At 41.0% G+C, this 13,239-nt stretch overlaps 1 protein-coding gene across 1 annotated transcript; it reads left to right on the top strand.

Annotated features, from left to right (window-relative positions):
• The first annotated feature begins 504 nt into the window (after window positions 1-504).
• On the top strand, window positions 505-2,287 carry LOC100705593 (ferritin, middle subunit). Its single transcript, XM_003446409.5, has 4 exons — window positions 505-823; window positions 1,312-1,458; window positions 1,631-1,756; window positions 1,861-2,287. Exons 1-4 carry the CDS (start codon window positions 722-724, stop codon window positions 2,014-2,016), a joined length of 531 nt encoding a protein of 176 aa, XP_003446457.1. The 5' UTR covers window positions 505-721; the 3' UTR covers window positions 2,017-2,287.
• The last annotated feature ends 10,952 nt before the right edge of the window (window positions 2,288-13,239 follow it).

The raw sequence follows: 13,239 nt of genomic DNA, 5'->3' as shown, positions 1-13,239 counted from the left end.
CGCTTGTGTTGATTAGTCAGTCCAGTCTCAATGCTTTGAGGTAGTTGAGTTAAGCTGAGTGATAGTGTGTGTGTGTGTGTGCGCGTGTGTGCGCGCGTGTGTGTTTATCAGTCCAATCCCTTTTTGTTGAGGAGACGGATGGCTTGTGGAAAAAAGCTGTTGCACAGTCTGGATGTGTGTGCCCGAATGCTTCGGTACCTTTTTTCAGATGACAGGAGTGTGAAGAGTGTGTAAGAGGGGTGTGTCCGATCAGCCACAATGCTTGTTTGCTTGTTTCCTGATGAAATATGAAAATGCTTTGTCATCGCACGTGACTATCTCCCAGCAGGTCACATTAAACATTAAAGTTAATGATGAGCTTTCTAAGAATCAGGAGGAGAAAAAAAAAAAATGCAACCTCATCCTGTGTCACACTTGTTACAGATACCTGTGCTCAGTGATTGGTGGAAACATACGTAATGTCTGGCACGAGCACTTCCGGTGGAGTATAAATACAGGGACCCGCGGGTGTGTCGTTTCACACCAGGGGAGAAATCTTTGAGTTCTTGCTTCAACAGTGTTTGAACGGAACTTCTTGTCTTCGTCCCACTTTACATTTCAGCTACGCTGCACTTCGGAAGCAAAAATCCTTTTCTACTTGAACACTACAGATAAAGTCGGCGTAAAGCTTTATTTTTGTACCGTTTTTTGCTAATAAAAAACACAAGAAACGCCAGCCGAAATGGAGTCCCAAGTGCGTCAGAACTACCACCGCGACTGCGAGGCCGCCATCAACCGGATGGTGAACATGGAGCTGTTTGCGTCTTACACCTACACTTCTATGGTGAGAACACTTCATGTGATACTGATTTATATAATCACTTCAATCTCAAGCTATATTAGCTTAACGCTAGACAAAGAGACCAGGGGAATGGAATCGGTAGATTTAAAGTCGGGTATGTTGTTACTAAATTCAGTAATGCATGATTTCAGTAGCGGCTTCTTTGTTGACTATCATGGGCAAATAGGCAGGTTGCCAGATACAGAGTATATTTTCACCACAAGTACTGTCACTAAGTTACCAAAAAAATGCTGCGTCATGCTTACGGTGGCTTTTCAATACACATACTCGCTTCGCAGGAAACAAATGTAGACTCTGTCCTGCGGAATTTACTGCACATTAATGTCTTTTTAAAGGTTTTCACGATGAAAACAAATCCAGCGTATTCATTCATTTGTGACCTCAGTGGTGTGTGTGGGTTTTTTGTGGGGTGTTTTTGTTTTGCAGAATAATTGTTGCTGTGTACTAATAACCTGTGTCTGATTTCTCAGGCCTTCTACTTTGACCGTGATGATGTGGCCCTGCCAGGCTTCTCCCACTTCTTCAAGGAGAACAGCCATGAGGAGAGGGAGCACGCTGACAAGCTGCTGTCCTTCCAGAACAAGAGAGGAGGTCGCATCTTACTCCAGGACATCAAGGTGTGTACAAACTGATCTAGTCCTGCTGTGACATAGCTGACTGTCTCCAACACAGAAACTGGGATTAATGAGCAGTGTTATGACACTTGTTCTCTTCCTGTTGTTGCATAGTGTAATGTGTACAAAGCTTAAAACAAGTGTTCAGTCTATAACAGAATTGTTTGTTGTGCAGAAACCAGAGCGTGACGAGTGGGGCAGCGGGCTGGAGGCCATGCAGTGTGCTCTGGAGCTGGAGAAGAATGTCAACCAGGCTCTGCTGGACCTGCACAAGCTGGCTTCTCAGCATAATGACCCTCATGTAAGTGGGAGTAGGAGGGAGGAGTTTGGGGTTAAAGACTGAACTAGTTCATGCTGTGCATGTTTGACAAATCACCAAATGTTTACTGTATTTTGTTTTCCCAGCTGTGTGACTTCCTGGAGAGCCACTACCTGGATGAGCAGGTGAAGTCTATCAAGAAGCTGGGTGACCACATCACTAACCTCACCCGCATGGACGCCCACAAAAACAAGATGGCAGAGTACCTGTTTGACAAGCACACTCTGGGTGACAAGAGCTAAATGCCGAGACCTAGAAGTGAGCCTGGAGTCAACATGTTAACAACACAGGCTTTGAAGTAAACTCACTTCTGCTCCAGCTGTTTCACTGAGAATGATTTCTGTCCTGATTTCCTGACTTTAAAGCTGGCATCAGTTCTTGTATGTTGTGGTGTTTTTGTGTGAAGTGTCACATGGAGAGATGGATGTTATCAGGGTATGGCTCTGCTTCTAAGCTGTCTGACATTTGGAAATGTTTCTGATCTGTTAATCTGAATAAACATTTTGAGCTGGATCTGTCGTCTGTCTGCATCTGTGACTCACGAATCACTTCAGTGACTTGGTGTACAAATAACTGAGTTTAAATCAGAATGTGAGTGTTATTTGGAGTTTTGCCCAGTGAAGTCATGTTAACTGACACTTGTGACAACATTTTGGTACACTTCCACCTCAATGCAGACCTGCAGTTGCATGGTTGAAAGCAAGGAGACTTTATTACTTGTGACTGTGCTTTTACTTAAAAGCTACTGGGTGGATGAATTCTGACAGGTAGGACTACAAAAGCAATGAGTGTCTGCAAATGCCTTTTTCTGGTAAGATGAAACACAGCTGGGACTGACAAGCCATGCTTGCATTGTCCCCTTTGTTAATGGACTTGATCTACAGTAAACTTGATCTCATGTAATCTTAAAGCGGTCTGGAAATGAGATCAGATATCTATTGATACAGTAATCACTGATCTTAAGCTCATACTTGAGAATGGAGAGAATTATGAACTACCCAGTAAAAATAACCTTGTTATAATGTTACTGAGAAAAATCAAAGCCACCTGTATAGAAAGTGTATTCATATGATAGTATGCTTATTTTAGTTAAAATATACTGTGAGAAAACATTTTAATATATTTCAAAGGTTCTTTAAGTAATAGGCCCATACAGAAGTTTAACTGGAACTTTGACCACTAGGGGGCAGTGTTTTACCATTAACTGTTTCAATTGTTTGACAGATGTGAGCTGCAGATATTTATTATCATTTGATGTTTCTTTTTAGCCCTACCCACCTTTTTCAAGGTTTCTGTTGTGGAGAATGTTTTCATATTTATTATTAGAACTAAGAGGAGAGGTCATCTTGTGCCCCCTTATGCAACAACAGCAATGATGGCAAAGAGTCGCACAGCGCCTGTTGCAGCCCCGTAGTTCTTGTGGTGAAGAAAGGTCTATACGGTTCTGACTACTGCAAGATGAATGAAGTGTCACAGTTTGATGCTTACTCCATGTACCAGTTCGATGAGCTGCTGGACCGGTTAGGCACTGATGCTAGATTTAACCAAGGGCTACTTGCACTTGCTAATTACACCCCTCAGTCTGTTTTGTTACCACATTAATTTCACCCTCCCCTGTCTCTTCCTCACTGTCTTGTTGGGACTGCAGTCCCTCCTGTAATTCTCCATCGCTGGTGCTAGCACCAGGAGCCTCCTGCGATTATGAGAGCTTGTCACTAGTTCTTGCTGGCTGCTGTTGATGGTACAGCAGCAGTCCAGACATCTAACATGTCAGTTAATTTGATTTGATTTCCTATTTTTTTTATATGTTTGCCACACTTGAATGTTTCAGATCATCAAAAAATGTAAATATTGGACAAAGATAACACAAGTAAAAACAAAATGCAGTTGCTAAATGAAGGTGTTTATTATTAAAAGAAAAAAAAAGCCAAACCTACATGGCCCTGTTGAAAAAGTGATTGCCCCCTAAACCTAACAAATGTTGGGGTCACCCTTAGCAGCAACAACGGCAATCAGTTTGCAATAACTGGCAATGCGCCTTTTACAGCGCTGTGGAGGAATTTTGGCCCACTCATCTTTGCAGAATTGTGGTATTTTAACAACAATGGAGGGTTTTTGAGTATGAACAGCCTTTTTAAGGTCATGCTTTAGCATCTCAATCGGATTTAGGTCAGGACTTTGACTAGGTCACTCCAAAGTCTTCATTTTGTTTTTTCAAGCTATTGTTGGTGTTTTGGATCATTGTCCTGCTGCAGAAACCAAATACACTTCAGCTTGATGTCACAGACATATGGCTGTACATTCTCCTGTAGGATCTTTTGGTAGACAGCAGAATTCATAGTTTCATTTACTACAGCAAGTCTTCCAGGTCCTGAAGTGCAAAACAGACCCAGACCATCACATTACCACCATATTTTACTGTTGGTATAATGCTCCTTTTCTGAAATTCTGCATTACTTTTATGCCAGATGTAATGGGACACGCACTGTCCCAAAAGTTCAGCTTTTGTCTCAAGACTTGGGGATCTTCAAAATGTTTTCTGCCAAAAATGAGACGAGCCTTTATGTTCCTTTTGCTCAGCAGTGGTTTTTGTCTTAAAACTCTGCCACGCGGGCCATTTTTGTCCAGTCTCTTTCTTCTGGTGGAATCATGAATACTGACCATAACTGAGGCAAATGAGAATTGCAGTTTTTCGGATGGAGGTCATTTTTAGAACGTAACTCCCGCGATAAATGAGGGATCACTATATTTCAATGAGTTAAGCACCAAGGGGTGAAAAAAAAAAATTGGCTGATTTCAGTGCTTGTAGGGCTGGTGTGCAATAGAAATACCCAAGAGCTACATCTCAGACTCTACAGACCTCACTTAGCACGTTAAATGTTACAGTTCATGACGGTACAGTTAGGAAAAAGACTGAACAAGTATGGCATGTTTGGAAGGGTTACTGTGAGAAAGACCTCTCTGCACTGAATCATACTTGTTTCAGTCTCTGGCTCTCTTCTACAGCATGTCTTTTATCTTGTCTTCCTTCTCTCACCCCAAGTGGTCGTGGCAGATGGCCGCCCCTCCCTGAGCCTGGTTTTCCCGGAGGTTTCTTCCTGTCCAAAGGGAGTTTTGAGGCGACTGTTGTTGTGATTTGGCGCTATATAACTAAAATTGAATTGAATTGAATTGAATTCCTCTTTCCTCTAAAAGGAACATGACTTCTGGAACAATGTCCTTTGGACAGATGAAAACAAAGTGGAGATGTCTGGCCATAATGCACTGCTAGATTTGGAGAAAACTAAACACAGCATATCAAAACAAACATCTCATACCAACTTTCAAGCACGGGTGATGATTTGGTTTTAGTTTGTGGGTGAAATTATCTGACACCACAGCCCATTGTTAATCAGTGTGGCTTCGGTCATTTTGCAGATGTACTGTTTATAAGGACGGGGAAACCTGCAGGAAGCTTAGGTTGAAGAAGGCACTTGGATGGATGACAGAATGTTTGTTCCACTGAAAACGCAATGTTCACTTGAACAGAATCAACTTTTTAGGATTTCCTTACCTGGATCATTGAGCATGCATTAAGATATTTTAACCAACTTTGGGAAGGACTGCCTAAAGCTAGTATGTGAGCATGAGCAAACATAACATAAGACTGCTGACTACAGGAAGCACAACAAAAATCTTCCAGAAGGCACAGAGCCAGCTGCTCAATGAACAGGTGAGACAAACAAATTTTTACCATCGATGTGTTAAATTCAAAAGAGGAGCGGCTCAGATTGAGACTTACAGTGCGTCTAGATGAGAATACTCTTCAAATGGTGTTTGAATTCATTGAAAAGGCTCATCTAGCACAGCATGAAACATCTAAGACCAGGAAACAAAGCAAGTTTGACTTACTTGTTGACATCAGCAAAACACAGAACGCATTCTCAGCGGCTAGAAGAGACAAAGATGCCACACCAAGGATGTGGATACATGAGTATGTATCTGGCAGACAACTCACTCAAGCACTGAATAACAGTCTTGCAAAATGATTGAACACCGAGACAAATCTCACTAGTGGAAATGATCACAGCCACAGAATCAGCAATTTGAAACAACAACAGTGCAGATGTGGAAGCAGATGTGAAAGTGTTGGCCTATCGCAGCAATGCAAAGTCCCCTGCACTCACATTGCTTAGTAATGACAACAACATTGTCATCCTTATGGCAGACAAGGGTTGGTGGGCAGTTTTGCTAAACCAGAAAGACTATCATGGGAAAATTATGAGTCCGTGAAACGAGACCCAGGAAGTAGTTACAGGAAGATAGATAGATTGTCTGAAACAGGACCATGCTATTAACCGGACCTCATACCACAGGTTATAACCAGGGGAAACTACACCAAGTCGGTATGGTATACTGAAGATACTGAAGACAGGTACAAGGGGTGTACCTGTAAGATCATATTGTTTATTTGATCAACTCGGTCATCTATAACATCTCAAAGTTTCTGGCTTTGATCCTCAACCTGTTGGTAGTCAGCTCTAAACACCACATCCAGAACACCTTGGATTTTTCTGAGAAAGTGAGAGACGTCATTATGGAGGCAAATGGTTTCGTATGATGTAATATCTCTCCTCACTTGTGTTCCAGTCATTGAAGCAGTTGAGGCAGTAAGAGATAACAGGATGACCCCAACCTCAGCAACAGAACCACTCTCAGCATAATCCATCCATCCATTCGCTTCCGCTTATCCTTTCCAGGGTCGCGGGGGGTGCTGGAGCCTATCCCAGCTGTCATAGGGCGAAAGGCGGGGTACCCCGCCTTTCTCAGCATAATATGTAACATAATATATGATAATTATTGTATAATAATTTATCATATTACATCCTTTAAAAAGGTACAATGAACATGATTTACTTTGCTATGGCTATCTGAAGATGCAAGTGTATATACTGCCCCATTCTCTTTAGGTGCTTTCTGGACCCTATATAGCCTATTTCACTCCACAGATCTCTCATTCTCCTCCCAGCCATGCTGTGCAGAAATACTAATTAGCCATCTTTCAGTGGTGCATCTCTAACATGTTGGTCAAAATTCTTTTTTCTGTGGTCAGCAGTCATTCCCTAGGTCCTTGAAACATAATGTACAGTGGGATTTGGTGCTCCTGAATCCACACATGAACATCTCTTGCAATGGGGTCGACGCAAAAGAACATACACTGGCCTGCATAAGAGTGGTACTATAACAATAGCATAGCTGGGGCAGAGATGAATTCTAGTCTCTCTGAACACCGACAGAGTATACAGCAAATTGAGTAGAGTCCTATTAAAACACGTGCACTGGCCATTTCCTGGCTCGATGGTAAATCTTACGAAAGCTGCTGGATGAGGCAGCTTTCAAAGCTCTGGCCCAAGAAGCTTTCGGCAAAGTGTAATGAACAGCCACAATTATATTTGGCTGAGTGGCCTTGTCAACATTAACAAAGTGGAATCCACTCACACCACCACAGCGTAGTACCTGTATTTGTACTTTGATGAATTGTGAATCCTGACTAAAAATCAGTCTAAAATTAGCTAAGAGAGCTGGGTCAAGTAGCTCAATAGTGCTCTGACTCTTTGTCACACTCGTCACAGTTTTGAAAAGACATGTGAGAGTGTTCAAATGCAAAACATTTGCAAAACAAAGAAACTTAAGGGGCTGGCAGTGTGGGGAAACTTACAGAAAGTGCAAATATTCATTTGGGTGTGTCTTTCTTCATGCAAACATTGACGAACACTCATTGAAGTTCCATATGTTCTCCTTTATCAGACTAAATACAGTATGTTATTCGTAGTACTCTGAAGAAAACTACGGAGAAAGTAAGTCATCTACTTGCCAGCTGGTGTATATCAGCAATTAATGTCATTTGTTCAATTTCATAATCGATGTGACATTTCGAGGAGACATGAATGGCATGGATTATATTTGGATCTTCACAGGTAAATTACCTTTTGCTAAATGTATTTTCCTACATAAAGAATCAGTGCCAGATATTTTATTGTTTTAATCTATTTAAAACCCACACCATGAACCACAATTATGAAGAAAAAAAAATGCATAATCACAAAATTTACTCTTCTTTTACTCATAACCTGCTTTACTCACTTAGAGATGTTGTAGAATATTATCTTCCCTTAATTCTTTCCTCTTTGGGTGCCTATTTTGAAAAATCAAGAACCCGTTCTAATCTCAAGGTCCTGGGTTTGACCAAATGTTTTGTTTTTTGTTTTGGGCTTATATTATGTTTCTTTTGGATTTAAGAGTGTTTTTAGGCTCTAGTATATTTCTTGTTTGTGCCTCTGTTTCCTCTGTTTGAGTCAATGAAAATGTGGGTTTTGCTGGAAAGACAAACAAGAGTGTCTTTCCTGCAATTCTTCAAAAGCTCAAATCACATAATGAGGCATTAACAGTCATGTCATTTCAGAGCCCTGTTTATCGTTGTTCACGTGATATTCTGAAGAACGATCGACACGGGCTTCATTTGGACACGCTCCCTTTGCTCAGCACAGGGCTTCAGTGTCAGACATAATATCCACTAAAGAGTTGCATGTCACTCTACACTCACACATATGAGCCATCAGCCCGCAACAGTTACAGACACGTTTGTCCAGTGGCTTTGTGGGCTTTGCTGGCAAATAGTTGACTGGAAAAGACGCCTCAGCCATCAGAGTAGATCAGGCACACTTACCGCATTACAGTCCAACCCCAGGTGGAGGGACTTGGAGAAAGTGTAAAGAATTGATGTTGAAATTATAACAAATAGAGCAGAATTAGAGAAGTGCTGGATAATGCTGAAATCTGAATCCCAAATTCAACAAAAAACAGCATCGGGTGAAATATAATCATTCTACAATTGTTATGTGAAGAAGACTTTTTTCATTTTCTTTCTCTTTTTTTGGCACTTTTATAAACAGGTGTGTTGTCATCTTTCACACTGCAAACAAAACTCAACAAATGAGATAAATAATGCAAAGTAATGCAAAATAGTGCAAGGTGTAGAGTTAAGGGTTTTGCAGAATTTGCTTATTTAAATCTGTGTAGACCAAAAATACTAAGCATAATACCAAGTCCACATTGTAAGGCATAAGTATTTTATTATTATAATTATCATTTTTATTATTTTATATTTTGTTTACCTTTTATTATATAAAATACTGATGACATGTTTTTCACGGTAATGTCAGCAGTGATTTCTTTGAGATTGCTGTTTTTTTCCAGTTCAAGAATTAATAAAAATGAATCAAAACTGTTATTTGCTGTGCGATACTCCAAGTTTTGGTATTGATTCAATGCCAAGTAAATAAAAGGCCAGTATTGCAGATACCAATACTGATCATTTTAACCTATTAAAGCAGCTCATGTAGGGGAGAGTAGTATGTCATGATTCATCATTAATATACATATTCAGAACACATTTTAATGACCACTGAATCACTGTGATTTTTACTTTCCACAATAACCATATACCAGCAAAACATATTGTTAAACTTTTCATGTATTTTTTGGAGGCCTAGAATGTGCCTGTCTCTAAAGAACTTTTGTTCAACATCTGTTATTTACACTGATTCTGTTGTGCTAGTATCAATCACATGTCAATACTAGTGTTGGTATCGATACTATAGATATTTGGATCGATCCTCCCACCTCTACTGTTTATACAGTCTTTAAAAGGGAGAAAAACTAAAGCTCTTGAAATGCTTTATGTTAACAGGTCTTTTCTTCTTGATGGAATCTGGTGCACCAACAGGTACAATCCTACTCCAACACCCCTTGCCACCACCCTCGACTCCCAGGGCAATCTATTAATTTGACTAATTACTACTGTTTTTTTCTTAATAAGGTCATCTCCTCCAAAACCTGGCACTGAATCAGAATGCTGTACAGTCCTCAAACAATGACAGCCTGGGTTTTGCTGACAAGGCAGTTGATGGCAACAGAGACTCGAGCTATCAAAGAGGGTCCTGCGCACTTACCACATTACAATCTGATCCCTGGTGGAGGGTAGACCTGGAAAAAGTGTACACAATCGGCGCTGTACTAATTACCAGTGCAGAGAAACTAGAAAACGGGCTAGATGGTGCTGAAATTTGGATTGGAAAGTCAACAGAGATCAATGACCATGAAAGCATGAGGTGAAAACAATTCATAAAGCGCCAAATAATTAAATCATTATGTGAAGATTTAGTTCCTTCACTTTCCTTCACAGGTGTGCTGTGATCTCTCACTTTCCCAGTGGACAGACATCTTACTTTCCCTGCAGGTCTTTTGAGGGACAATATGTCACTGTGTTTCTCCCTGGAAGCAAGAAGATCCTAAGTCTCTGTGAGGTTGAAGTGTACTATGGTAATCACACTTCAGTCTGATGCTGATTGTTACGTCCCTCTGCAGCCCCTCATCTCCTCAATGTGTTAGCTGGTGCTAATTGGCCACACCTAGTCAGGTGTTGATCAAGGCCTACCTGAGGCAGGCTTTCAAAAAGCCTCACTAGCTGTGCCTGGGGGTACCAGCCATATTAGCAAACCTGCTATGCATTTTAGGATTAAAACCTCTTGTCACCTACAATCTGGTATTCCTCCCCTTATTTATGTTGCGACTTTTGAGCAGGGTCGTAACACTGATACAAACATCTGGTATTTCATAGACTCTCTGGTCTTTATTGGACTTTATTGTTAAAATCAGTGTTACGCAAACATCCATGAGTTTGGGACAAAAGCAAAAAAATTGATCAGGGCTTTATTTCAGGGTGTTTCTTATTATTAAATTAAACACACACACACACACACACACACACACACACACACCATGCTTTGCATGTCTGGATCTGAACTAGGTTCCAAGTACAGCTTCAACATGCAACAAGAAGAATTGATAGTGAGACAAAACATTTTTTTTGAGTGTGCAGTTTACAAAAATAGATAACAGTTCCAGACAGCAGATTTCCTTTGTACATCCAGCTTCACCACTTGGAGAAACGTTCCCACTCTCACACTTGCATCAAGCATGCTGCAATGAATTTTTGAAGTGATCAACAATAACAGTGGAGCTACTCATTACTGAGTTCAGTCTGTTTCAGTTTAAGTGTTGTTTTCAAGATATTGCATGCTTTTTGCCATTTTTTTTCAAGTGGTCTTAAACTTTTGATCAGGACTACATATACATTTCCAGTGATTATTTGTCTTATGGATGTATATGGGAGAGTCTTTTGAGTCAGAAAATGTTATGAAAATTAAGTGTGACCTTTAAAATCATTGCACAGTGCACCTTCTGCAGAAAACGACTTTTCCTGGTTTTCTTTCAAGGATACCCATTACCCAATTTAGCACTTAAAGGAGAAGCTACTCAGTCATCTACGCTCTCTTTTGCTGCTGCATCCAAAGCCATTGACGGTAGACGGAGCTCGTTCTATACCAATGGGTTCTGCAGCCACACTGCAGAAGACGAAACTGACCCCTGGTGGAGGGTAGACCTGCAGCACAGCTTTACAATCACTAGTGTAAAAGTCACCAACAGAGGAGATTGCTGTGCTGAAAGACTGGATGGAGCTGAGATCCGAATAGGGAACTCACTGGAGAACAATGGAAACAATAATCCCAAGTAATGATGAGAATTCAATTTTCATTATGAAATGAATTTAAGAGATACATGCTATCCAACTTTGGGAAAATCCATAAAAATTCCAACATGTTCATTTTGGCTCTTAAACTTGAAGAGAACAGGAAGCCCACAATATTAACATAATATTGTGCGCATATATTCGTCTGTCAGGTGTGCTTCCATCTCCCACATAAAAGCGGGTAAAACCTACACATACCAGTGTGATGGAGGCAGCATGGAGGGTCGCTTTGTGAACCTGTTTCTTCCTGGACAGAAGAAAACTCTCACCCTGTGTGAAGTGGAGGTGTATGCTGCCCGAGGTAGAGCTTTTAGTGACTGAAGCTGAGCTACTGAAACACACCTGCCTGATAATGACTCATATCTGTTTGTTCTTTTCAATACTTTAGTGGAACCGCTTCCAAATGTGGCCTTAAACAAAGAAACAGTACAGTCATCGACTTGGTCTGGGACAGAATACTGGGCCTCAAAAGCTGTCGATGGATGCAGAAATGGAGATGTGCCACAAGGATGCTGTACCCACACTTCACCAACAGAGGACTCTCCCTGGTGGCGCATAGACTTGTTGGGTCTCCATAAGGTCACTGCTGTCACCATCATCAACAGAGGCAGTAGTACAGCTTACAGGCTTATTGGGGCGCAGATCTTGATTGGAAACTCACTGGATCAAAATGGAATTAAAAACTCCATGTAGGACATGATTTCTCCATAAATATTTATGATTTTATTTTTCTTATTTAAATAACAGCACATTATTGTTTAGCCAAAACATTTTCTTTTGTAGATAAAATAAGTTTGATGTTTGTGTAAATCTATCAGGTGTGGCACTGTCAAATCATTAGGGAGTTCCCCAACATACACATTCCAGTGTAATGAAATGGAAGGTCGCTACATCACTGTGTTCATACCAGGACCTGAGAAAATACTGACAATGTGTGAAGTGGAGGTGTTTGCTTCGCTCTATGGTATGGCCGTGGTGTGTTTGTTTTCTAGCACCATATGTTGTGGTTGCATGTGCTTGTTGATGCTTTCTATATTGTCTCTATATTGCTTTCCACCTCTCAGTATTCATATTTTAATTTGGAGCTGAAAGCAACCTTACAATTTAGCCTGTTAAAACAAAATGAAAACAACCAAACATGGTTGGAACAAACGGAACCAAGATTCTTTCTTTTCAGCCCCCAAAGCTGTCACTCCTTCACTGACTCCTCCACCATCTCCTCCCACTGTGAGCGTGCTGCTGGGCAAAAGGAACGTGACGGTTGTGGGAAAGAGGCTCTGCTGGTCTGATGCTCTGATGTACTGTCGACATTATCACTGGGACCTGCTCAGCCTTTACAGCCAACAGGAGCAAGACGAGTTGGAGCAGCTGCTGGGCAGCCTTCCCTTCACCCTCACAGACTACATCTGGCTGGGACTGCGCAGGTACTGTGCTTATCATGTAAATGCTCTTAACACCTCAATGAATGAACAGGACATAATATTCAATTCAATTCAATTCAATTTTATTTATATAGCGCCAAATCACAACAAAAGTCGCCTCAAGGCGCTTTATATTGTACAGTAGATCGCACAATAATAAATACAGAGAAAAACCCAACAATCATATGACCCCCTATGAGCAAGCACTTTGCCGACAGTGGGAAGGAAAAACTCCCTTTTAACAGGAAGAAACCTCCGGCAGAACCAGGCTCAGGGAGGGGCGGGGCCATCTGCTGCGACCGGTTGGGGTGAAAGAAGGAATGAGATGTTGTTCATGTCCAGTTGCAATACAATGTAAAAAGAAATCTATCCAATGATTAGAAAGGTGAAATGACCACAAAGAGACAGAAGAA

The sequence above is a fragment of the Oreochromis niloticus genome, linkage group LG4, assembly GCF_001858045.2.
Source record: "Oreochromis niloticus isolate F11D_XX linkage group LG4, O_niloticus_UMD_NMBU, whole genome shotgun sequence".
In the NCBI taxonomy this organism is placed as follows: Eukaryota; Metazoa; Chordata; class Actinopteri; order Cichliformes; family Cichlidae; genus Oreochromis; species Oreochromis niloticus.
This window is presented reverse-complemented; position numbering and strand designations above follow the sequence as displayed.

Coding starts and splice junctions, on each gene's coding strand:
- LOC100705593 (XM_003446409.5), top strand. CDS start 722: ATGGAGTCCCAAGTGCGTCAGAACTACCACCGCGACTGCGAGGCCGCC. Junction 824..1,311: donor CTTACACCTACACTTCTATG/GTGAGAACACTT, acceptor CTGATTTCTCAG/GCCTTCTACTTTGACCGTGA. Junction 1,459..1,630: donor TCTTACTCCAGGACATCAAG/GTGTGTACAAAC, acceptor TTTGTTGTGCAG/AAACCAGAGCGTGACGAGTG.